Source organism: Bubalus bubalis, chromosome 3 (assembly GCF_019923935.1).
Source record: "Bubalus bubalis isolate 160015118507 breed Murrah chromosome 3, NDDB_SH_1, whole genome shotgun sequence".
Lineage (NCBI taxonomy): Eukaryota > Metazoa > Chordata > Mammalia > Artiodactyla > Bovidae > Bubalus > Bubalus bubalis.
In genome coordinates, this window is record NC_059159.1 from 61,683,588 (window position 1) to 61,708,612 (window position 25,025).

Here is a 25,025-nt window from a genome sequence, read left to right on the forward strand (position 1 = left end):
ATGCAATTAAAAGACGCTTACTCCTTGGAAGGAAAGTTATGACCAACCTAGATAACATATTCAAAAGCAGACATTACTTTGCCAACAAAGATTCATCTAGTCAAGGCTATGGTTTTTCCTGTGGTCATGTATGGATGTGAGAGTTGGACTGTGAAGAAGGCTGAGCGCCGAAGAATTGATGCTTTTGAACTGTGGTGTTGGAGAAGACTCTTGAGAGTCCCTTGGACTGCAAGGAGATCCACCCAGTCCATTCGGAAGGAGATCAGCCCTGGGATTTCTTTGGAAGGAATGATGCTAAAGCTGAAACTCCAGTACTTTGGCCACCTCGTGCAAAGAGTTGACTCATTGGAAAAGACTCTGATGCTGGGAGGGATTGGGGGCAGGAGGAGAAGGGGATGACAGAGGATGAGATGGCTGGATGGCATCACTGTCTTGATGGACGTGAGTCTGAGTGAACTCCGGGAGTTGGTGATGGACAGGGAGGCCTGGTGTGCTGCAATTCATGGGGTCGCAAAGAGTTGGACACGACTGAGCGACTGATCTGATCTGATCTGATTTTGTCAAAATGACTGTATTACCCAAGGGTATCTACAGATTCAGTGTGATCTTTATCAAATTACCAGTGGCATTTTTTCACAGAGCTAGAACAACAAAAACAACAAAATTACAGTTTGAATGGAAACAAAACACCTCGAATAACCAGAGCAATTTTAAGACACAATAAACTTTGAATAGCCAAAGCAATCCTAAGAAAGAAAAATGGAGCTGGAGGAATCAGGTTCACTGACTTCACACTGTACTGCAAAGCTACCATAGTGAAAACAGTATGGTACTAGCAAAACTCAGATATATTCAGCAGGACAGGATAGAAAGCCCAGATATAAACCAACATACCTATATTCAATTAGTCTATAACAAAAGAGGCAAGACTATACAATGGAGAGAGGACAGTCTCTTCAGTAAGCTAGGAAAATTGGGCAGCTACATTTAAAAGAATGAAACTCGAACACTCTCTGATACCATCCATAAAAATAAACTCAAAATGGATCAAAGGACTTCCCTGGTGGCTCAGTGCAAAGAATCTGCCTGCCAATGCAGAAGACACAGTTTTGATCCCTGATGCAGGAAGATACACATGCTAGGCAGCAACTATGCCTGTGCACCACAGTTCCCGATCCTGTGCTTTAGAGCCCAGGAGCTGCAACTGCTGAAGCTCCGCATGTCCTAGAGCCTATGCTCCACAACAAGAGAAGCCACTGCAGTGAGAAGCTCATGCATTGCAACTATAGAGTAGCTTCACTCACTGCAACTAGAGAAGAGGCCGTACAGCAACAAAGACCCAGTTCAGCCAAAAATACATAAATAAAATTACATATTAAATAAAGGATCAAAGACCTAAACATAAGGCTAAACACTGTAAAATCATTATAGGAAAACCTAGGAAGGACATTCTTGGACATAAATCACAGCAGTATATTTTTGGACTTGTCTTATAGAGTGCTCTCTGTGACAACCTGGAGGGTGGTGGGAGGGAGATTCAGGATAGATGGGATACATGTATGCCTGTGGCCGATTAATGTTTATGTATGGCAAAAGCCATCCAAATATTGTAAAGTAACTATCCTCCAATTAAATGATTAAAATTTAAAAAATAAGGAAGTGGAAGCTAATTAACCTAATGATGATAGAGAATTTGCTTACTTTATAGACAAAGTATTGACTGGGGAAATCTCCTAGGATGATGAAAACATTTTATTGGCTGAGTTATTAATAATCTTTAATATAGTTTCCACTTTTGTGCCTGGTGATTTTTTTTCCCCTGTAAACTAAGGGTGGTGTGGCTCTCAGGAATAACTTCTTCCTTACTCCTGTGATAAAAGAGTATTTGTAAGGGTGTTCCTTTCTTTTCATTTCTTGGTTTTGGTATGACTGCATGCAACATTTATAACAGAAAGGCTGTTCTTGGCATTCCCAGAAATTTGAGAAAATCTTTTGTTTGAAGAAAAAAAGTAATTTTGAAGTACACTTTCCTCTGTTTCCATTAGGGATGAACTTTTAGAGGGGATCTCAGAGAAAGCAGCCTCTCATAATGCTTTCTTTTCACTCATAATGATCTGTCTTTGATTTACAAGTGAGTAGACCTTAAGAAGACATTGTGCACAGTTCTGAAAGTAAATGATTAAAGAACAGAAGGAATTTTCTGTAACTTATAACTCTGGAACTTATCAAAGTCTACTTCCACTTGGTTTTCTTAGTGGAAGTACACATTCTGTTCCAGGATCCTTTGCACATGTTAAGAATACCAAATCTCATTATCAGAGATTTGTTTGGTGGAATTAGTACAAATACTATCAGAAAATCTTGGAATTTGCTGGCTACTGTACTGATAATCCTAAATTACTGAAATTGGATGTTCTGTTTAAATGATGACTAAACTTTTATTTTACTACTCATTTAAAATCCTTTTATATGTAATTGGAAGAGCAGCAGTTTGATCACCAGAGACCTTAAGTCACAGTATTGGTTGGCTACCTGTTGTTAATTCTTCTGAAGGCTTTTACTCTTCTAAGTCTTAGTTTCTCCCTCTGCTAAATGAGGGGAACATCAAATAGGATTTCCAGCTTCTCTTCTGCATCTATAATTCAATGTTGTATTTATATTTTTCTGAATAAGTTAGCCCACCTTTAGAAGGAAATGAAATCTATTTAGATAATTTGTTTATAAGGTAATTATACTTTAATATATTCAGTCTCTTATACTACATCTCATTCCAGCAGCGATTCTCACTGTATTGGAGTTAAAGAAATGTTTGGGGGGTTATGTTGAATACTTATTTATTTTATTTTACTTTTTTTGCTGCAAAGTGCATCTCCAGTTTTTGTTTTCGTTTTTTTTTTTTATTACAGATTCACTTTTTTTAATATTAATTTATTTTAATTGGAGGCTAATTACTTTAAAATACTGTAGTGGTTTTTGCCATCATTGACATGAATCCGCCACGGGTGTACATGTGTTCCCCATCCTGAACCCCCTCCCACCTCCCTCCCCACCCCATCCCTCAGGGTCATTAATAGAGAAAGGTAACTTACAGAAGGAAACCCCTCCTTCCACTCAATTCCATCACCACCCAGCTTTTAACACATTTAATAACCTCAGTAAGCTTGTTTCCTTGAAATTTGTCTCTTTTCATCTAACATTTAAATAAGAGGAAATGTATCTGGGTCCTCAGGTTTCTAGTAATTGGGTCTGGGTTCAAATGAGTTGGTTTTCCTGATTTATCACCTGGTAAATGGTGATGGAGTTAGTAGTGTTGACTGAAAAAAAAAAAATGCATAGCCTAGAAGTTGAGAATTATGTTTTTTCAGGGCATTACAGAAGACTATTGCACAAGAAGGCATCACTTAATGTAGTTTTGAGAAATTGCTCCAAAGAATTAAGGGAGTAACCAGAATATATAGAAATTTTTGTTGAAAGAAAATGTAGTCAAACATCAAAAAGATTACTGCTAATCACAAAAATAGACATCTCAAGTTAATAATTTTAGTGTTATATTATTTTTGGGAGGATGCAAGAATCTGAGTTTATTGGAATCAGTCCTTTGGTCTACATGTTAACTATCTAGGATCACTCTCTTGTTTTTCCTCTGTCCTGAATTACCCTCAGAGAACACCAGTGGAACAGCTACAGTGGCTGATGGCTTTATGGCATCTTTGTTTACTGAGATGACAGGTGACATTCTTTATCCACAGCAGAGGAGAAAGAGTACAGGAAGGGAGGGAAAAGGTGCAATTCTTGATTTAGGTTAGATAACACACATACATGATGAAATTTTCAGCAATATGTGGCTAATCTGATATGTATATAAGTGCTCTGCAGGCTCTCTTCAAAATGGCTAAAGTGACATGTGCAAAAATGACCATATAATTTATCATTTAAACCACAACTTTTTGAGAGCCAAAGAGAGCCCTATTTATAAATATATTGAGACAGGGTAAATTAGGAATATCCTAGGCAAGTCAAATAGATTCAAGGGATAAGATCTGATAGACAGAGTGCCTGCAGAGCTGTGGATTGAGGTTCATAACATTGTACAGGAGGCAGTGATTAAAACCATCCCCAAGGGGCGGGGGGGGGGGGGGAAGGCAAATAGATTGTCCAAGGAGGACTTACAAATGGCTGAAAAAAGAAGAGGAATGAAAGGCAAAGGAGAAAGGGAAGATATACCCAATTGAGCAGAGTTCCAAAGAATAGCAAGGACAGAAAAGAAAGCCTTCCTAAGTGAACAATGCAAAGAAATAGAGGAAGACAATAGAATGGGAAAGACTAGAGATCCCTTCAAGAAAATTAGAGATACCAAGGGAACATTTCATGCAAAGATGGGCACAATAAAGGACAGAAACGGTATGGACCTAACAGAACAGAAGATATTAAGAAGAAGTGGTAAGAATACACAGAAGAACCATACAAAAAAGATCTTCATGACCTGGATAAACACCATAGTGTGATCACTCACCTAGAGCCAGACATCCTGGAGTGCGAAGTCAAGTGGGCCTTAGGAAACTTTACTATGAACAAAGCTAATGGAGGTGATAGAATTCCAGATGAGTTATTTCAAATCCTAAAAGATGATGCTGTGAAAGTGCTGCACTCAATATGTCAGCAAAATTGGAAAACTCAGCAGTTACTTCAGGAATGGAAAAGGTCAGTTTTCATTCCAATCTCACAAAAAGACAATACCAATGAATGTTCAAACTATCACACAATTGCACTCATTTCACATGGTAGCAGGGTAATGCTCAAAACCCTTCAAGCTAGGCTTCAACAGTATATGAACCAAGAAATTTCAGATGTACAAGCTGGGTTTAGATAAAGCAAATGAATCAGAGATCAAATTGCCAATATCTGTAGGATCATAGGAAAAGCAAGAGAATTCCAGATGAACATCTAATTCTGCTTCATTGACTATCCTAAATCCTTTGACTGTGTGGATCTCAGCAAGCTATGGAAAATTCTTCAAGAGATGGGAATGCCAGACCACCTTACCTGCCCTCTGTGAAACCTGTGTGCAGATTAAGAAGAAACAGTTAGAACTGGACATGGAACAATGGATGTGTTCCAATTTGGGAAAATAATTTGTTAAAGCTGTATATTGTTGCCCTGCTTATTTAAGTTATATGCAGAGTGCATCATGTGAAATGCTGGGCTGGATGAAGCAGCACAAGCTGGAATCAAGTTTGGCAGAAGAAATATCAATAACCTCAGATATGCAGATAATACCACCCTTATGACAGAAAGTGAAGAGGAATTAAATAACCTCTTGTTGAGGGTGAAAGAAGAGAGTGAAAAACATGACTTAAAACTCATTAATTCAAGAAACTAAGATCATGGCATCTTGTCTCATCACTTCATGGCAAATAGATGGGGAAACCATGAAAACAGTGACAGACTTTCTTTTCTTGGGCTTCAAAATCACTGCTAATGGTGACTCCAGCCATGAGATTAAAAGATGTTTGCTCTTTGGAGGAAAAGTTATGACAAACCTAGACAGCGCATTAAAAAGCAGAGACATTGCTTTGCCAACAAAGGTCCATATAATCAAATCTATGATTTTCCCAATAGTCATGCAGGATGTGAGAATTGGACCATAAAGAAAGCTGATCACCAAATAATTGATTTTTTGGAACGATGGTGTTGGATAAGACTTTTGAGAGTCCTTTGGATTCTTAGGAGATCAAGCCATTCAATCCTAAAGTAAATCAACCCTGAATATTCATTGGAAGGACTGATGATGAAGCTGAAGCTCCAATACTTGGCCCCCTGATGTGAAGAGCTGACTCATAAAAAAGACCCTGATACTGGGAAAGGTTTAAGGCAGGTGAAAGGGATAACAGAGGCTGAGATGGTTGGATGGCATCACCAACTTAACGAACTTGAGTTTGAGCAAACTCCCGGAGATCGTGAAGGACAGGGACTCCAGGTGTCCATGGAGTCACAAAGGGTCAGACATGACTGAGTGACTGTACACAAGAGGCAAGTCAGAAGTTACAGTCGTCCTAGCTATATATTCTCCTAGACATATTTCCTCCTCCTTTTGGTCCATCTTAGAAGAATGAGAAGCTTTCAAACTTTCTTCAGTATCAGTGTTATTGAACTCAAGACTGACTGCTCTCCACTGGAAAGCTAATACTCAATAGACAAGTGTTGATTGGAAAGTAAAGCTTGTTTTATTCAACAAGCCAACAACCTGGGAAGGTGGACTCTTGTCCAAAAACCAACTCTGAAAATTGTGCCTGACAATGAGTTTTTAAAGGGAAAATCATTTGGGGATGGGATCAGAACAAACAAACAACAACACTTGTGTGCAGACTGTTTTCTGATCGGCTGATGGTGAGGTAGCAGTGCAGTGCTCCAGAAATCTCATGTTCAGCCTGAGATTACCCTCTCCCACCTGGGCAGGGACCTTAGCTCCTATAGAAGAACTCAAAGGTGTTGTCGCAGAGAGTGGCAAAGACTGAGCAACAGAACTGATTGCTTTGCATATTCCTTAAGGAGGAACCAGGACCCTGCTCCACAGTTGCAGTACTGTTTCTTGACTGTTCAGCCTTTGTTTCTGCATTTCTTCCCTTCTACATTAAGCAACTATTTGAATCTGCCCTTTGGAACGCAATATGATCAAGGAATCTGAATGAAGCCTATGTTCTATAAATAAAAAACGGGGACACAGAAAGGATGTGTACCTCTGAGGGCCCATGATCTGGGTTCTGTTTCATCACTGTGAAATATAGAGGATTCTATAAGACTTACCTTCATTCTATGCAATTCAAAACTATCATGTAGTCTATAGCTGGACAACATTTCTCTAGCTTCCTTTACATTTAAATATATTTAAAAAACTAGATTCCAGTCAGTAAAATATAGAAAGGAGTAATGAGCATTATGAGCAATTCTAAGCTTATGCCATGAAAACAACTTTCTGCTTCTGACCTGTGATATACATACACACCATGGTTGTTTGAATTCATATATTGCAGAAAGTAGAGCCACAAGACAGAAAGCCTGGGCCCTGTTTTGGAGAATTGCACAACAATCAGTAAAACTAGTTTTGGATGTTACATATGTGAGAAATAAACTTGTACTATGCCATTGAGATTTTAGAGTTTATTTTTTTTTTTACAGCAGATAAACTAGCATTTTAATCACTTGCATTATCTTAGCTAATATATTGCACAAACATTAACCACAAATATGTTAAAAACTTCCTTTCAATTTCTTGTTGAACTTTGGGTCCATCCAAAATAGAAACCTAGAATGTGTAATCAAGTACAGTGAGTACATTCTAAATATTATTTTTGAAATGGAGTGGATTGAATTGAATCATGTTCAATTGGATTTAAATGAAATAAATTATACATAAAATGGTAAGAAACTTCAGAGATGACAAAGCTTTATTCCTGCTGGAAGGAACATGAAAGTTTTCAAGGAAAAAGTGGCCTTTAAGCTGATATTAATACCTGAAGAATTTTAAGTACTTTGCAGTGATGAAAGTGATGTTATAGGAAGAATAAATAGCATGAACAAACGACACATAAACAAGAGAGTTTAGTCTAACTAGGACATAGGGTCAGTCAGTGAAAAAAAAGTTTTGATTTATTTCAGCATCAGATCAGATCAGTCGCTCAGTCGTGTCCGACTCTTTGCAACCCCATGAATCACAGCACGCCAGGCCTCCCTGTCCAGCACCAACTCCCGGAGTTCACTCAGACTCACGTCCATCAAGACAGTGATGCCATCCAGCCATCTCATCCTCTGTCATCCCCTTCTCCTCCTGCCCCCAATCCCTCCCAGCATCAGAGTCTTTTCCAATGAGTCAACTCTTTGCATGAGGTGGCCAAAGTACTGGAGTTTCAGCTTTAGCATCATTCCTTCCAAAGAAATCCCAGGGCTGATCTCCTTCCGAATGGACTGGGTGGATCTCCTTGCAGTCCAAGGGACTCTCAAGAGTCTTCTCCAACACCACAGTTCAAAAGCATCAATTCTTCGGTGCTCAGCCTTCTTCACAGTCCAACTCTCACATCCATACATGACCACAGGAAAAACCATAGCCTTGACTAGACAAACCTTTGTTGGCAAAGTAATGTCTCTGCTTTTGAATATGTTATCTAGGTTGGTCATAACTTTCCTTCCAAGGAGTAAGCGTCTTTTAATTGCATGGCTGCAGTCACCATCTGTAGTGATTTTGGAGTCCCCCAAAATAAAGTCTGACACTGTTTCCACTGTTTCCCCATCTATTTCCCATGAAGTGATGGGACCGGATGCCATGATCTTCATTTTCTGAATGTTGAGCTTTAAGCCCACTTTTTCACTCTCCACTTTCATTGAACACCTGTTCTGTCACTATGACAAACCCATGAAGAAATAATTTAAGAAAATACTATATACAATAAGGCTGCTGCTAGGTCACTTCAGTCGAATCTGACTCTGTGCGACCCCATAGATGGCAGCCCACCAGGCTCCCCTGTCTCTGGGATTCTCCAGGCAAGAATACCGGAGTGGGTTGCCATTTCCTTCTCCAGTGAGTGAATGAAAAGTGAAAGTGAAGTCGCTCAGTCGTGTCTGACTCTTAGCGACCCCATGGACTGCAGCCTACCAGGTTCCTCCATCCATGGGATTTTCCAGGCAAGAGTACTGGAGTGGGATGCCATTGCCTTCTCCGATACAATAAGGCAGACGTATATAATACATCCTGTGAGAGCACAGAGAAATAACCCTCAAAGGAGACTAGAGTAAGTTTCAAAAATAGGCAAATGCACCACACCCTGAAAAGCATTGAAAGCTTCACTTGTCCATCATTGTGTAACCTATTGGAAACCACTGATGAGTGATTGTTTTGATCCTTGAGTGATGATCAATGAGCCTGGATATTGCCTTATAAATACTTGCTGCTGCTGCTGCTAAGTTGCTTCAGTCATGTCCGGCTCTGTGTGACCCCATAGATGGCAGCCCACCAGGCTTCCCCATCCCTGGGATTCTCCAGGCAAGAACACTGGAGTGGGTTGACATTTCCTTCTCCAATACATCAAAGTGAAAAGTGAAAGTGAAGTTGCTCAGTCGTGTCTGACTCTTTGCGACCCCATGGACTGCAGCCTACCAGGCTCCTGCGTCCATGGATTTTCCAGGCAAGAGTACTGGAGTGGAGTGCCATTGCCTTCTCCGTTATAAATAGTTGGCAGTCATCAAATAATTTTACAGGGTCAATGAAAGACACAAGTAGAGTGCTGCTTTAGGAAGAGGTGCCTTAATAGTGGGCCAGCTGTGAGGGCAGCATCAGGGAGCATGGAGACAAAAAGTCCTGTGATTAGGCATCTGTAACTGTCTATTAAGCCACTGCTGAGGGCCTCTGACTAGGTAGTATAAACGTGTAGGAAAGTGGATCAGAGCTACAGCAGAAGTAGAATTGATGTCTTAATTCCTTGGGTATTGGAGGTGAGCATATATCAATATGGATTAGTGTCAGCAGTGAGTAACAGAAAATACCAATAAGGTTTATTTATCTTTTCTAAGGGTAGTCCTTCCAGCTCCGTCTATCTTGTTATTGGAGATGAGGCTTAAGCTTCATAGTTCAGAATGGCTATTTTAGCTCTTCGTAACATGCCCACATTCTAGAATCCTGGAAGGGATGTGAAGAGGCATACGTCTTCCTGTAACATTTCCTGGATGTCCTGCACACTAACATCTCATTGGCCATAACTTAGTCTCATTTCCACACCTAGCTACAGGGAAGCTAAGAAGGTGTAGTCTATTCTGAGAAGTCAGTATGCCTTACTAAATACCAAGACTTGTCTTGTTAAGGAAAAAGAGGAAAATGAATTATTAGCACTGCTTCTGTCACAGAGGCAAAAGACTTATAATTGTGAACTTCTGGAAAATAGCAATGCCTTTACCTAATGGACTGCTAGAAAAATTGGATAGAACTGGAATGAAAAATCCAGGTGAGGAATATAAGTATTTAAGTTATCTTTATTGAAATAGTGGCTGAGAGATGGGCTTCTCTGGTGGCTCAGTGGTAAGGAATCTGCCTGCCAATGCAGTAGATACCAGTTTAATCCCTGGGTTGGGAAGATCTTCTGCAGAAAGAAATGAGAACCCACCCTAGTATTCTTGACTGGGAAATCACATGGACAGAGGATCCTGGTGGGCTGCAGTTCATGGGGTCACAAAAAAGTTGGCTACAACTTAATGACTGAACAAGCTGAGATATGTAGGATGAGCAAATCTTTCCAGCTCTCCAGATAATTCAAGTTTTAAACTTTTTTTTTTCTCTTTTGTCTTTGTTATGTCTTTTTTTTCTCTCGTCTTTAAATAATGGAACTCTAGTTTGGTTCATCTGCACAACGCAAATATGCTCATAATTCACTGTTTCTACCATTTATACAGTATGTGACAGCACCTGTCATGTAGTACATGATCAATAAATACTGAGTAGGTCAGAATCTGAAAGAAGGGTGAGATGTTGATCTGATGGTATATGAAAAAAAAAAAAAAAAAGTTCTTAAAACCATTTGGCCCGTTCCTAAGAATTATATCTGATCTTATTTCCCACCACACTAATTGATTCCAATGGGTCAGTTTGTCTGCTTTTCCTGCAGCCCCATTGGAACTTGGGCTTTGTCCCAGCAAATAACACAAGTTCTCTTCATAAGTTTCCTGAATCAGTTGTTTTCCTGCTTTGACTTCTGTTCTATTTTCACAGGTTTCTTGGTGACAATACTTTGACTTGAAAATGTCACGAGTGTTTTCAGGGGCCTTTGAACTCTCCTTGGGTCAGGAAGGGCTATTTTTTCCTTTTGTGAATTGGCTCAGAATCTGGAGAATGAAATGTGCAATTACTGCTTCTTCAAGCTATCATATAATTTCTTTTTCTTTAATTTCAACCCGATTCAAGTAAAATTGTGTTCTAGTTTATGTTTTCTGAACAACTTTCTACTTTGTGTCATTTGTCAGATTACTTTCCTGCCTTTTGGTTGCAGTGCCCCAGACCTTCCCCTCTTTCTCCCATGCCATACCACCAACCATTAACATCAAATAATAAAAGCAGTAGATATTATATTGTAAGCACAGAGTATCATATTGATGTTCTTTTGACAGCCTTTCAAGATAGCTGTTAACAATTTTAGATAAGAACACTGGATATTCTGTTTTTGTTTTTGTTTTTTTTCTTTTGAGAATTTGAAATATGAAATTATTTGCTCAAAGTAACACAAAATTGGGTAGTAAATTTAAATTCAATTACAGGTTGCTTTGTATTGTCCATTATTTCACCCTGCTTCTCAAAAGATACCAAAAAGTCTGCTTATTTCCTTTCTTTTCATTTGACTGCTGCTGCTGCTGCTAAGTTGCTCCAGTTGTGTCCGACTCTGTATGACCCATAGACGGCTAAATTCAAGCTTAAGATAGATATAGGAGATTTTAGTTTCATTCAAAGCTATTGGTTGTGATTGGAAATTATGTGTGAAATGAGATTAATCCCATAATTAACTAATTCATTTATTTTAAAACTTGTCAATAGTTTATCAACTGTGGTTTAAAAATTGATTTATTATGTCAATACTCTTTTAGTATTCTGATTATAGCACATACATTCTCCTTATCCCTGTGACTTGTGGGAGGCCAGGTGAATCTGGGCATGGACTTGAAACTTTTGCATCTGAAGTTTCATCTATCTGTTTTAAAACATGAATAGATTTTACTACCAAATTGATCTATAATATTTATGGATAATACATCTATACCTGATTTCAAGTTGATAAATAATAGTAATAAAGTAAAATACAAAATGTGTGTTCAGTTTGATGAAACATTCATCTCATGAATTTATGAAAGAAAAGAATCATTCATTAGATAGAGTTACAATATTTCTTGATAAATACTTCTTGCCTATTTTTCAGAAGTCAAATTATGTTTAAATGGATTAGTATTGTTTTATCATTGTCTGAAATTTCTTCAATATTCCCTTAAAAAATAATCACTTGCATTACCATGGCAATGCAAATTGCTAAATGTTTTTTTATAAAGTAACTTAACAAGTGCACTCATGCATTATTATTTGACCCTGATTTTGGTATACTGTCTCAAAGAAAAGTTCTTAAAGAGGGAGATCAGTGGACACTCTGAAACTGAAAAAAGATAATTGCAGTATTCAAACAAGAAAATGGTCAATAGACAGGAAATCACTGGGAAATTATGGCATGCTTACTGAAATAAATATTATATGCACATTAAAAATAATAGAGAAAATAACTCATGACACAATGTTTGGTGAAAGAAGCAGAAAACAAAATTATAGCTACACTTACACAGATTAGAGCTGATCTTTTTCTCCCCTTTCATTTGTATTCTACTATTGTTACTATTTTAGTTACATGGTTTTTAAAATCTAGAAACTATTTAACATTAAACTTCTTTTAAAGTAAGAAAATGGCAACCCACTCCTTTATTCTTGCCCAGGAAATCTCATGGACAGAAGAGCCTGGCAGGCTGCACTCCATGGGGTCACAAAATAGTTGGAAACAATTTAGTGATTAAACAACAACAAATGTGAGGAGGAGTCTGAGGAGTGGGTATTCCTAACAAACTTGTAAATAGCATTTCTGAATGGTGCTTTACATCTTTCTCTCTTCCTAGATTTATTAAACAAATATTTACTAAAACTGTGCCCAATGAACCTATTATATGAGTCGCATTATAGCAGACAAGGCACAACATTTGCACTTGAGATAGTTTTAATTTGCTTAAGGAGACAGGGATATAGGGAAATCACAGATTAGAAAAATGTGAAGAAATTGTTGCAGCCATGAGAAGACTAAGAAGACCTGAATCCTAGATGCCATCCTTGAACAGAAGAAGGGTGACAGACTAAAACTATAGGAAATCTGAATAAAGTGTGTGTGCATGCCAAGTCACTTCAGTCGTGTCCAACTCTTTGCAACCCTGTGAACCATAGCCCACCAGGCTCCACTGTCCATACTGAAGTGGATTGCCATGATCTCCTCCAGGGAATCTTCTTGACCCAGGAATCGAACCCACATCTTTTATGTTTCATGCATTGGCAGGTGAGTTCTTTACTACTAGCACCACCTGGAAAACCCAAATAAAGTGTGGACTTCAGCTAATAATAATTTTTCAACACTAGTTTATTAATTTTGATAAATGTAGTAATGAAGTATGTTAGTAATAAAGGAGATGGGAAAGCAATATATAGTATATGGGAACTCTGTACTATCTTTGTAATGTTTCTATATCTCTAAAAGTTCAAAAACAGAGAGAGAGAGAGAGGGGAAGAAGAGAAGAAGGAAGAAGAGAGAGAAGTAAAATAGTTAAAAGAATGGCATGAGGCCACTATTTTCTCTATTTCTTTGTTTTTACCAACTTAAGTTGCCTTTCTCAATTTCATTTTGTATTTCCCTCCTTGGTTTAACTTCTAAATATTGAACATCTTAGAACTCTATTCTGTCCTCTGGTCTCTCTCTACATATTTCCACTTTCTTCTTGGTGACCTCTTCTAAACCTATGGTTTTAAATATCATTTATATGTCAAAGAATCATAAATGTATGTCTTGTCTTGATCTCAGAATACCTTTTATATCTAACTGCATACTTAACATCTCCCCATAATTTCTCACTAGCCTTCTCAAACAGAGCTCTTTACTCCATGTTTCAAAGCTACTCTTCCCTTAGTATCCATTGTAATCTCAATAACTATCAACATTTAATCACTCAGGCCCAAAATGGTAGAAGCTATCCTTGATCTATGGTCTTTAACTTCCTTCATTCAACTTATCAGCAAGTCTTATCACTCTTCCTCTAAAATATACAGAGAAATAAAATATGTATGTATTTTATATAATTTTATATAATATGTATGTATTTTATATAGGAGTGTGTATGTGTAGTCCATTCACTTCTATTTTCACTAATATTATGCTAGTTAACTCGAGTAGGAAATGGCAACCTACTCTGATATTCTTGTCTGGAAAATTCAATGGACAGAGGAGACTGATGGGCTACAGTTGCAAAGAGTCGGGTACAACTGAGCAGGTACGCACACACACAAACACACACATATGCACATGCTAGTTAAAATCACCATCTTCTTTCTCCTGGACTACCACTTAAATCATTAGGACTCATCTGGACCCTTTTCCCCCATATGTAGACTATGGTTCAAACACAATGACCACTTTTAGGTTTATGTTTCTGGGAAAAGCTACACCTACTTGCTTTCTCAGGATCTTTTAATCCCCCTAAAATGCTATAGAAAATGATTTTCTGGAGGCCAGATCCTTTTTTGTTATTTAAATGTTAGATTAACTATCAAAATCTCAAAAGCCATCATTATCATACCATCTAATGTGTCTTCTTGCATGCTAAGTAACTTCAATCATGTCTGGCACTTTGAGACCCTATGAACTGTAGCCCACCACACTCATCTTGTCCCTGGGATTCTCCAGTCAAAAATACTGGAGTGGGTTGCCATTTCTTCATCTGGTGGATCTTCCCAACCCAAGGATTGAACCTGCATCTCCTGAGTCTCCTGCATTGGCAGGCGGATTCTTTGCCACTAGTGCCACCTGGGAAGCCCATTCTCTATTACCTCACTTTCTTTAGTTGTACCAAAAAGTACTTTCCTCTATTAGTATTTTTATTATAGTTAAATTCAATTTGTTTGCTTTTATCTGTCTCCTTCCAGTAGAACACAAGTTCTTGGAAAATAGACACTTTGTATTCTTGATGCTTATAATTCTGCCTGATAGTCAAAGGTACTCACCAAATGTTTACTGAATTAATGAAAGTGACAAATAATGCTGAAGAAGCTGAAGATGAATGGTTATACGAAGACCTACAAGACCTTCTAGAACTAACACCCAAAAAAGATGTCCTTTTCATTGTACACGACTGGAATGAAAAAGTAGGAAGTCAAGAACTACCTGGAGTAACAGGCAAATTTGGCTTTGGAATACAGAATGAAGCAGGGCAAAGGGTAACCGAGTTTTGCCACATGTACGTCACCAGATGGTCAATACCAAAATCAGATTGATTATAGTCTTTGCAGCCAAAGATGGAGAAATTCTATGAAGTCAGGAAAAAAAGAAAAAGAAAAGACCAGGAGCTGACTGTAGCTCAGATCATGAACACCTTATTGCCAAATTCAGACTTAAATTGAAGAAAGAAGGGAAAACCACTAGACCATTCGGGTATGACCTAAATCAAATCCCTAACAATTATACAGTGGAAGTGAGAAATAGACTCAAGGGATTAGTTCTGATAGAGTGCCTGAAGAACTATGGACGGAGGTTTGTGACATTGTACAGGAGGCAGGGATCAAGACCATCCCCAAGAAAAACAAATGCAAAAAGGTAAAATGGTTGTCTGAGGAGGCCTCACAAATAGCTGTGAAAAAAAGAGAAGTGAAAGGCAAATGAGAAAAGTAAAGATATACCGATCTGAAAGCAGAATTCCAAAGAATAGCAAGGAGAGATAAGAAAGCCTTCATCAGTGATCAATGCAAAGAGACAGGAAAACAATAGAATTGGAAAGACTAGAGATCTCTTCAAGAAAATGAGAGATACCAAGGGAATATTTCATGCAAAGATAGGCAAAATAAAGAACGGAAATGGTATGGACCCAACAGAAGCAGAAGATATTAAGAAGAGGTGTCAAGAATAAATAGAACTATACAAAAAAGATTTTCATGACCCAGATAATCACAATGGTGTGATCACTCACCTAGAGCCAGACATCCTGGAATGCAAAGTCAAGTGGGCCTTAGGAAGCATCACTATGAACAAAGCTAGTGGAGGTGATGGAATTCCAGTTGAGATATTTCAAACCCTAAAGGATGATGCTGAGAAAGTGCTGCACTCAATATGCCAGCAAATTTAGAAAACAATAGTGGCCACAGGACTGGAAAAGGTCAGTTTTCATTCCAATCCCAAAGAATGACAATGCCAAAGAATGCTCAAACTACCGCACAATTGCAACTCATCTCACATGTTAGCAATGTAATACTCAAAATTCTCCAGGCCAGGCTTCAACAATATGTGAACCATTAACTTTGTGATGTTTAAGCTGGATTTAGAAAACAGAGGAACTAGAGATCAAAATCAAACATGTGTTGGATCATCGAAAAAGAAAGAGAGTTCCAGAAAAATATCTACTTCTGTTTTATTGACTATGCTAAAGCCTTTGACTGTGTGGATCACAATAAACTGGAAAATTCTGAAAGAGATGGAAATAACAGACCACCTGACCTGCCTCCTGAGAAAAATGTATTCAGGTCAGGAAGCAACAGGTCTGCACATGAAGAATCAGAATGATTCCAAATCGGTAAAGGAGTACCTCAAGGCTGTATATTTTCACCCTGCTTATTTAACGTATATGCAGAGTACATCATGAGAAATACTGAGCTGGATGAAGCAAAAGCTGGAATCAAGATTGCTGGGAGAACTATCAATAACCTCAGATATGCAGATGACATCACCCTTATGGCAGAAAACAAAGAGTAACTAAAGAGCCTATTGATGAAACTGAAAGAGGAGAATGAAAAAAGTTGGCTTAAAACTCAACATTCAGGAAACTTAAGATCATGGCATCTGGTCCCATCACTTCATGACAAATAGATGGGGAAACAGTGGAAACAATGAAAGACTTTATTTTTTTGAGCTTCAACATCACTGGAGATGGTGACTGCAGCTATGAATTTAAAAGACACTTGCTCCTTGGAAGAAAAGTTATGACCAACCCAGACAGCATATTATAATGCAGAGACAGCACTTTGCCAACAAAGGCCCATCTAGTCAAAGCTATGGTTTTTCCAGTATTCATGTATGGATGTGAGAGTTGGACTATAAAGAAAGTTGAGCACTGAAGAATTGATGCTTTTGAACTGTGGTGTTGGAGAAGACTCTTGAGTGTCCCTTGGACTGCAAGGAGATCCAACCAGTCCCTCCTAAAGGAAATCAGTACTGAATATTCATTGCAAGGACTAATGCTGAAGCTGAAACTCCAATTCTTTGTCCATATGATGTGAAGAACTGACTCATTTGAAAAGACCCAGATGCTGGGAAAGATTGAAGGCAGGAGGAGAAGGGAATGACAGAGGATGAGATGGTTGGATGGCATCACCCACTCAATGGACATGAGTTTGGGTAAACTCGGGGAGTTGGTGATGGACAGGGACCCCTGATGTGCAGCAGTCCATGGGGTTGTAAAGAATGAGACATGACTGAGCGACTGAACTGAACTGAACTAAACTGAACTGAATGTTCTGAAATTCAGGAAGATGAGGGATTATAGTCGGAGGGGCTGGGGCAGGGGGAAGGTACGTCAACGATGTGGAGAAAAAAATAGATATGATATTTGTGGTATATTGGGAACAGCAGGTAGACAGAAATTTTGTAATGATTATAAGATCAGAATGAGTGGCCAATCCCAACTGTAATGATTCTAGAATATCAGGTTCAGAATCAGTGATGTTAAGGACTTTCCTTTTTTTCATTTTCAATTCCAGGTACCTTTGAGCATTTTAACCATGATATTATTTTAAGCCTTTTGTGTAAAACTGATATAGGCTACTCCACCACTTTTTTTAAACAAAATTCTTCATTTCTTAATGCAAAGTTTGATTTCAGCCCTGCTTGGGTCTGGGCCAAAATATAAGGTTATTCTAAATTATATCTTCTGTGGTTGGAACTGCCACAAGAAAGAGAATAAAATTGAAATAGGTTTTCCTTACTATAAAAAGAAGGACCTTGGATATGTGTATTTCCTTATCTGGTAGTGATGATAGCTTTCATTGTCAACACAATTTTTTTGACTAATTACCTTGATTTTTCCCAGGGGCTTGTTGCACATCAAGTAAAGATCCCAATCCATAGCTAAAGAGAAGTGGAGAACACAGCAGAAGCTAAAACTGCTTTCTGTTCACATGTTTGCTCTGAGAAATTCTTAATCAGCTCTTTACCCACTGGAAGTCAGATGGAAGCAACCACAAGATGATTATTGAGGACATTCCTGTGAAAGGCACTCGGTCATGTCTGACTCTTTGCGACCCCATGGACTATACAGTCCATGGAATTCTCTGGGCCAGAATACTGAAGTGGGTAGCCTTTCCCTTCTCCAGGGGATCTTCCCAACCCAGGGATTGAACCCAGGTCTCCTGCCTTGAGGGCAGATTGTTTACCACCTGAGCTACCAGGGAAGCATTAAAATGGAAATGCAGTACTTTTCTTGTTTCCCTTGCTCACATAAACCCCTATCGCACTACAGGAGAATTTTAAATGAGTTGTCTTTTAAATGTACTGCCCTGTCTTTCCAAATTGCCCATTTAAATGGGAATTTAAGAACATATGTGAAAGCCTTTGTTTTATTCATTTCTAATCTGTACCTATCATGTTTTGTAATTGATGTCATCCAGTGGGCCCTGCTCAGGCTGACTAATTTTTGCAGGGTGAATTTGGATCATTCTCAATGCATGTCAAAGAAAGCTAACAAAAACTCTGCAGTTCCATCATAAGAGACTTGATTCAGATGGTCTGACTCTCTTGCTGCCTGCTAAAATCTTATATAATGCCACATCTTAATGGATGAGTTGCTGAAGAAACAGTGAATGGAAATGGACAGAGAGCAAAGTGTTTTGCAATTCTCTTGATGTAACAGAGTCTTTCAGTATTGCTTTTGTCTGTTGCAACATTTTTAATTATCCAGGGGCTTCCTTTTGCTTATTTTTAAATGACATTTCTTGAATTGATTCTTCAGTCAGACTGATAGGTCTTCCTTATATAGATGTGTGTATGTACATATGTGTAGGGGGCAGGTTAAAAAAAAAAAAAAAAAAAGAGGTGAGTTAGAGATAAGTGACGGGAAATTCAAATAAGCTTAAATACATCCTTACTATTTCTCTTCAGTAGAAATATTCTGAGTGTGTTTTTTTTTTTTTAATAAAACTTTATGACAGTATCTTTACAGGTTAATAATTTGAAAATAAGGAGGTAGAACGTTACTGTTACATTCTATAGTTTGACTTTTGGATAGAAAATGATTATTTTATGTATAGTCACTCTTCTTTATTGGACAACCAGGATACAGTACTTCTCTGCTATCATCTTAGTCTCTTTTCTCCTTTGTTTTTTTCCTTTAGCTCAACAGAATTCACCAAAAATCCACGAAGGCTGGTGGGCATACAAGGAGGTGGTCCAGGGAAGCTTTGTCCCAGGTAAATGCACATTTATTCTTCTTACTTTATTTTTAGGAAAGTAATATGTGTGAAATCTATTATTTCCAGGATTTTGCATTTGCTATATGGCATGGAATCTATTGTATAAGTCACCATAGTCTGATTTAGGTGCTAGATCAATACTGCCTTAAGAGAAAGTTTATTAAGTGAGTGCCAATTTAACCAAGACCATGTTTTTTCATCTGAGCTTATATCTTAAGGTTCTTCTATCTACAGATGGCTCTGTCAATGAGAGGGCAATGCAGGACTCAGGGTTGAGGTTCTGTATGCTGAAATTTGGTTGAGAAAGAGCTTTTTTTTTTTTTTTTTTTTAATGTTAAGGAAACAGGAAGTCTGGCAAGGCTGATCATAGCAGTGGGGCTTACTGTGATGCACACTATCTCTGATGTTATTACTAAAGTAATATTCATGGTCAGGACTTAGTTGGGCCAAATATCAGATAAAAAATAATAGGCAAAGTGGATGTTGTCAGCATGAGGGGAGAGAACTGAAGACAGGTTAGAGCCAGAAGCATGACATAAGTTAAGTTTTGAAACAAGATGGAGGGTCCTTGTCTTCCCTGGCTACTCTTATCCTCTTCACAATCCTCAGTCTCCTGCTTCAAGACTTTCATAGGGAAAGAGGCAAGAAAAAGAGCAAGAATGTTAAAGAGAAGGATGGAAAGGAAGGCAGGTGAGATATTTCAAAGTATTTTTAACTGCTTATATATGAGAGGATAAGAAATAAAACTCTCAAATGGAGTCAGTATGGGGCTCCAAGTCAGGCACGGAAAATAGAGGACCTCAAGTGTCAGTTAAGGTTTTTGCAGTTGGTGGTAGGTGGGAAGAGTGGTGCCCCCAGGCCACCTGGTTCATTCTTGGATGCTATGTCTTCTTTCCCTGTCCTTCTGTTGCAGGAAAGGGGACCCCTTCTAGGGCCCAAAACTGGGCTGTTGTCCAACACTCAGAAAAGAATTGTCTGAGGAGACATGTGCTGACAAAGCAAGAGATTTTATTGGGAAAGGGCACCCAGGTGGAGAGCAGTAGGGTAAGGGAACCCAGGAGAACTGCTCTGTCACATGGCTTGCAGTCTTGGGTTTTATGGTAATGGGATTAGTTTCTGGGTGGTCTTTAGCCAATCATTCTGACTCAAGAGTCCTTCCTGGTGGTGCATGCCTTGTTCAGCCAAGATGGATGCCAGAGAGAAGGATTCTGGGACATGGTCGGATAGGTGGTATCTCCTTTTGACCTTTCCCGAACTCTTCTGGTTGGTGGAGGCTTATTAGTTCTCTGTTCCTTACTAGGACCTCCTGTCGTAAAACAACTCATGCAAATAGTTACTATGGTGCCTGGCCAGCGTGGGCAGTTTCAATCAGCGTGCTTCCCCTAACACTTCTGTAGACTTAATTATATCAACTGTGCAGAGCTAAGAGAGTGGTTAAACTCCTCTGAACCTCACTTTTCTCATTAGTATTGTGGGACATAAATTTCAATAAGAGGAAACCAGGCATGGTGAGAAAGAGTGAATGGCCCAGGGAAAAGGCAGCTGACTGCCAGTTAGTTTCATAAATTAGTATTATTGATAAATTTACTAGGGTACATTTATTTCTTGGTACAGTGGGCGTAGAAACTAGGCTTGAATAATTCACCTGAAAATGATCATGTTTCTAATAATAGTCTTACAATAACTTGATTGACACAACTGTGTTCATATGACATGACAGAGATAAATGACATTTTTACTTATGATTGAGGGCATCCCTTTCCAATGGCTAGAAGGCTTGCATATATATATATATATATATAGATTTTTTTTTTTTTTGAGGAATCTGCTTCTGATATTCAGGATATCTAGAAAATTACATTTATAATGATATTTTTTTATGCTTTGTAATTATTAAATTAGAGCAACAAGGGGCACTCTGCTAGGCTATAGGAAGTCTTGCTAAACTAGTAATATCTTCCCTACTGATGGAAATGCTCATGGATAATCCTGGGTAGGGTCTGAAAAATTTTACTTTTCTGCCCCATATTTTTAAAATTACTTTATTTACTTACTTTTATTTTTTAATATATATGTTTTATTGAAGTATAGTTGACTTACAATGTTTCATGTGCACAGCAAGGTGATTCATTTATACATAATACACATATATTAATATTGAAATTATTTTCCGTTATAGGTTATTGCAAGATATTGGCTATGTTTCCCTATGCTATACAGTAAACCCTTGTTGTTTGTTGCATATCTATTTTAATTAGAAATCTAGAATTATATTCATAGTCAGACAAGGGGAGTCAAAATGTCATAAATGTTTTAGTTAGGCAAAAATTCATATGTTTTCTAAAATATATGTATATACACATGAATTTCATATTCAAGTGTATATAAATATTATACATATATAATATATATACAAAAGCTTTTCTACTATGCTTGATGAAGTTTTGAGAAGGAACATCAAAAAAATAAAAAGAAGAGATGGAGAAATTGGAAAACATAAACTAAATGAAATGGGAGTACTGAATAATAAATAAAAAAAGTGAAACAAACTAGATAAAAGTAAAAGATTATCATATATTTCAGTTGTTTTTAAACATGGCTGCTCATTAGAAACGTATCTGTAGCTCTGGAGAAAATAAAATACCTGGGCATTTTTATTTTTAAAAAATGTTCATGACAATTCTGATATACATCTGGATTTTAAAAAGTGATTACAGGTTTTTCTATTAAATGTTAGTTTTGGTGATATAGATTTATTTTATTTTCCCGTTGATCAATCATGATACAATGGTGATAAGTGAGTAATAGTTACATAGTCAAAATAGTAAGAGATGTTTATGAGGTTTCACAATCAATAGCAGGAAAAATAGATAATTACAATTGCAAGTAATAATGGAAACATGATTAACCTAACTATAAGATAATTACTTACAATTTGGGGAGTCAAGCTGAGTGATGTGGTAAGTGGAAATGCATACATGCACATATTTTCATCTGCCCAGCCAATCTATGTCTTTTGGTTGGTGCATTTAATCCATTTACAGTTAAGGCAGTTTTCCATATGTATGATCCTATTACCATTTTCTTTATTTTTTTTTGGATTTCTTTTGTGTAGATATTTTCCTTCTCTTGTATTTCCTGCCTAGAGAAGTTCTTTTAGCATTTGTTGTAAAGCTGGTTTGTTGGTGCTGAATTCTCTTAACTTTTGCTTGTCTAGAAAGCTTTTGATTTCTCCATCAAATCTGAACAAGAGTCTTGCTGGGTAGCATATTCTTAGTTGTAGGTTCTTCCCTTTCATCACTTTAAATATGTCGTGCCATTCCCTTCTGGCTTGTAGAGTTTCTGCTAAGAAATCAGCTGATAGCCTGATGGGGTTCCCTTGTATATTTTTTATTCTTTTTCCCTTTGTGCTTTTAATATTTTATATTTGTCTCTAATTTTCATCAGTTTGACTGCCGTGGTCTTGGTTTATTCTTCTTTCGGTTTATCCAGCCTGGGACTCTTATGCTTCCTGGACTTGATTAACTATTTCCTTTTCCATGTTAGGGAAGAGTTCAGCTGTTATCTCTTCAAATATTTTCTCAGGTCCTATCTCTCTCTCTTCTCCTCTTGAGACCCCTAAAATGCAAATGTTGTTGTGTTTAATGTTGTTCCAGATGTTCTCTTATGATGTCTTCATTTCTTTTCATTCTTTTTTCTATATTCTGTTCTGTGGTAGTGATTTCCACCATTCTGTCCTCCAGGTCACTTATTCATCCTTCTGCCTCTGGAATTCTGCTATGGATTCCTTCTAATGTCCTATTCATCTCTGTTTATTTGTTCTTTAGTTTTTCTAGGTCTTTGGTAAACATTTCTTGCGTCTTCTCCATTGTTTCCCTGAGATCCTGGATTATCTTCACTATCATTATTCTGAATTATTTTTTTTGGAAGGTTGCCTATCTCCACTTCATTTAGTTATTTTTTTGGAGTTTTATCTTGTCCCTTCAACTGGGACATAACTTTCTGCTTTTTCATAATAACTTACTTTCTGTAATATGGTTTTTATTTTATCCACTGTGGGACTGTGGCTCTCCTTGCTTTATCTGTCTCCCCTCTGATGGAGGAGGCTAAGAGCCTTGTGTAAGCTTCCTGATGGGAGGGACTGGCAATGGGAAAAACTGGATCTTACTCTGGTGGGCAGGGCCATACTCAGTAAATCCAACTATCTGTTGATAGGTGGGGTTGTTCTCCCTCCCTGCTAGTTGTTTGGCTTGAGATCTTTTAGCCCTGAGGTCTAATGGCTTTATGGTAGTGTTAGTTGCAACTCCCAAGAGGGCTTACACCAAGGGGGAGCTTCCCAGCCTGCTGCTGCCAGTGCCCCTGTCCCTATGGTGAGTCCCTGCCTACCCACATCCCAACAAAAGACCCTCCAATACTAGCAGGTAGTTTTGGTTCAGTCTCCTGGGGAGTCATTGCTTCTTTCCTCTGATTCTTGGTGCATGCAAGATTTTATTTGTGTCCTCCAAGAGTGGAGTCTCTCTTTACTCAGTCCTGTGGAAGTCCAATAATCAAATTCCCCTGGTCTTCAAGGTCAGATTCCCTGGGGATTCCCAGACTCTTTGTCAGATCCCCAGGCTGGGGAGCCTGATGTGGGGTTCACAACTTTCAAAACAGTGGGAGAACTTCTTTGGTATTATTGTTCTCCAGTTTGTGAGTCACCTACCTGGCAGGTATGGGGTTTGATTTTATCATGATTGTGCTTCTCCTACCATCTTGCTGCAGCTTCTTATTTGTCTTTGGATACAGGGTATATTTTTTTGGTGGGTTTCAGTATCACACTGTCGATGATTGCTCAAAAACTAGTTTCAATTTTGGTGCTCTCTCAGAAGAAGTTGAATGTGCATCCTTCTACTCCACCATCTTGAACCACACTCCTTTGCTCCATATTTAAAAAATAAATAAAATTACTTATTTGTCTGCATTGGGTCTTAGTTGCAACACTCGAGATCTTCATTGTGTCATGTGGGATCTTTAATTGTGGCACACAGACTCTAGCTGTGGCACTCAGGTTCATTAATTGTGGCATGGGCACAGGGGCTATGTAGTTCTGGCAAACCGGCTTCAGAGTGCATGGGCTCAATAATTGCAACACACAGACTTAGTTGTTGTGTGGCATGTGGGATCTCAGCTTTGTGACCAGGGATCAAAACTATGTCTCCTGCATTGCAAGGCAGATTCTTAACCATTGTATACCAAGGTAGACCCCCTGCCCCAGTCTTTTTTTTTTTTTTTTCCTCTGTTTACACATTCTTTCTTTACATGTACATAAGTCCCTGTTTTGAGTTGATGCTTTTTAGAGGACCACAGGAGATGTTTTATCTTTTCTTCATGCATTGATTTAAAAGAACTAAGATTCCCTCATTTCCAGTTTTAAAATGAGTTAATATATATAAAACCTGCTATGTAGGAAGCAGTAAGATGTGGAGTTATGAGCATGGACTCTGGAGTTGGACAGACCTGGAGTTTAATCTGGGTTCTATGTCTTCTTTCTGGAAGAACTGTCAGCAAGTTGCCTACCAACTCTCAGTCCCCTGGGTTCTTCATCTGTTAGAATAGAAATAAGGGCCAAATCATTCTCACAATGTTTTGTGAGGATTAAATTATATAATGTAGGTAAAGTGTCTGGTGCATGCAGTGAGTCAGTACCAGTCAGTTACTGTTGGCCTTATTATCATTATTTTACCTAACAACATAATTGGATATTTAATACTTC

At 38.1% G+C, this 25,025-nt stretch overlaps 1 protein-coding gene across 1 annotated transcript in view; it reads left to right on the forward strand.

Moving 5' to 3' along the window:
• CA10 (carbonic anhydrase 10) overlaps window positions 1-25,025 on the forward strand; it is an 840,788-nt gene that overhangs the window by 109,026 nt on the left and 706,737 nt on the right. Inside the window, exon 4 of the mRNA XM_025281290.3 lies at window positions 19,196-19,270. Within this exon, the coding sequence (XP_025137075.1) occupies window positions 19,196-19,270 (75 nt within the window). The remainder of the gene's footprint in view (window positions 1-19,195; window positions 19,271-25,025) is intronic.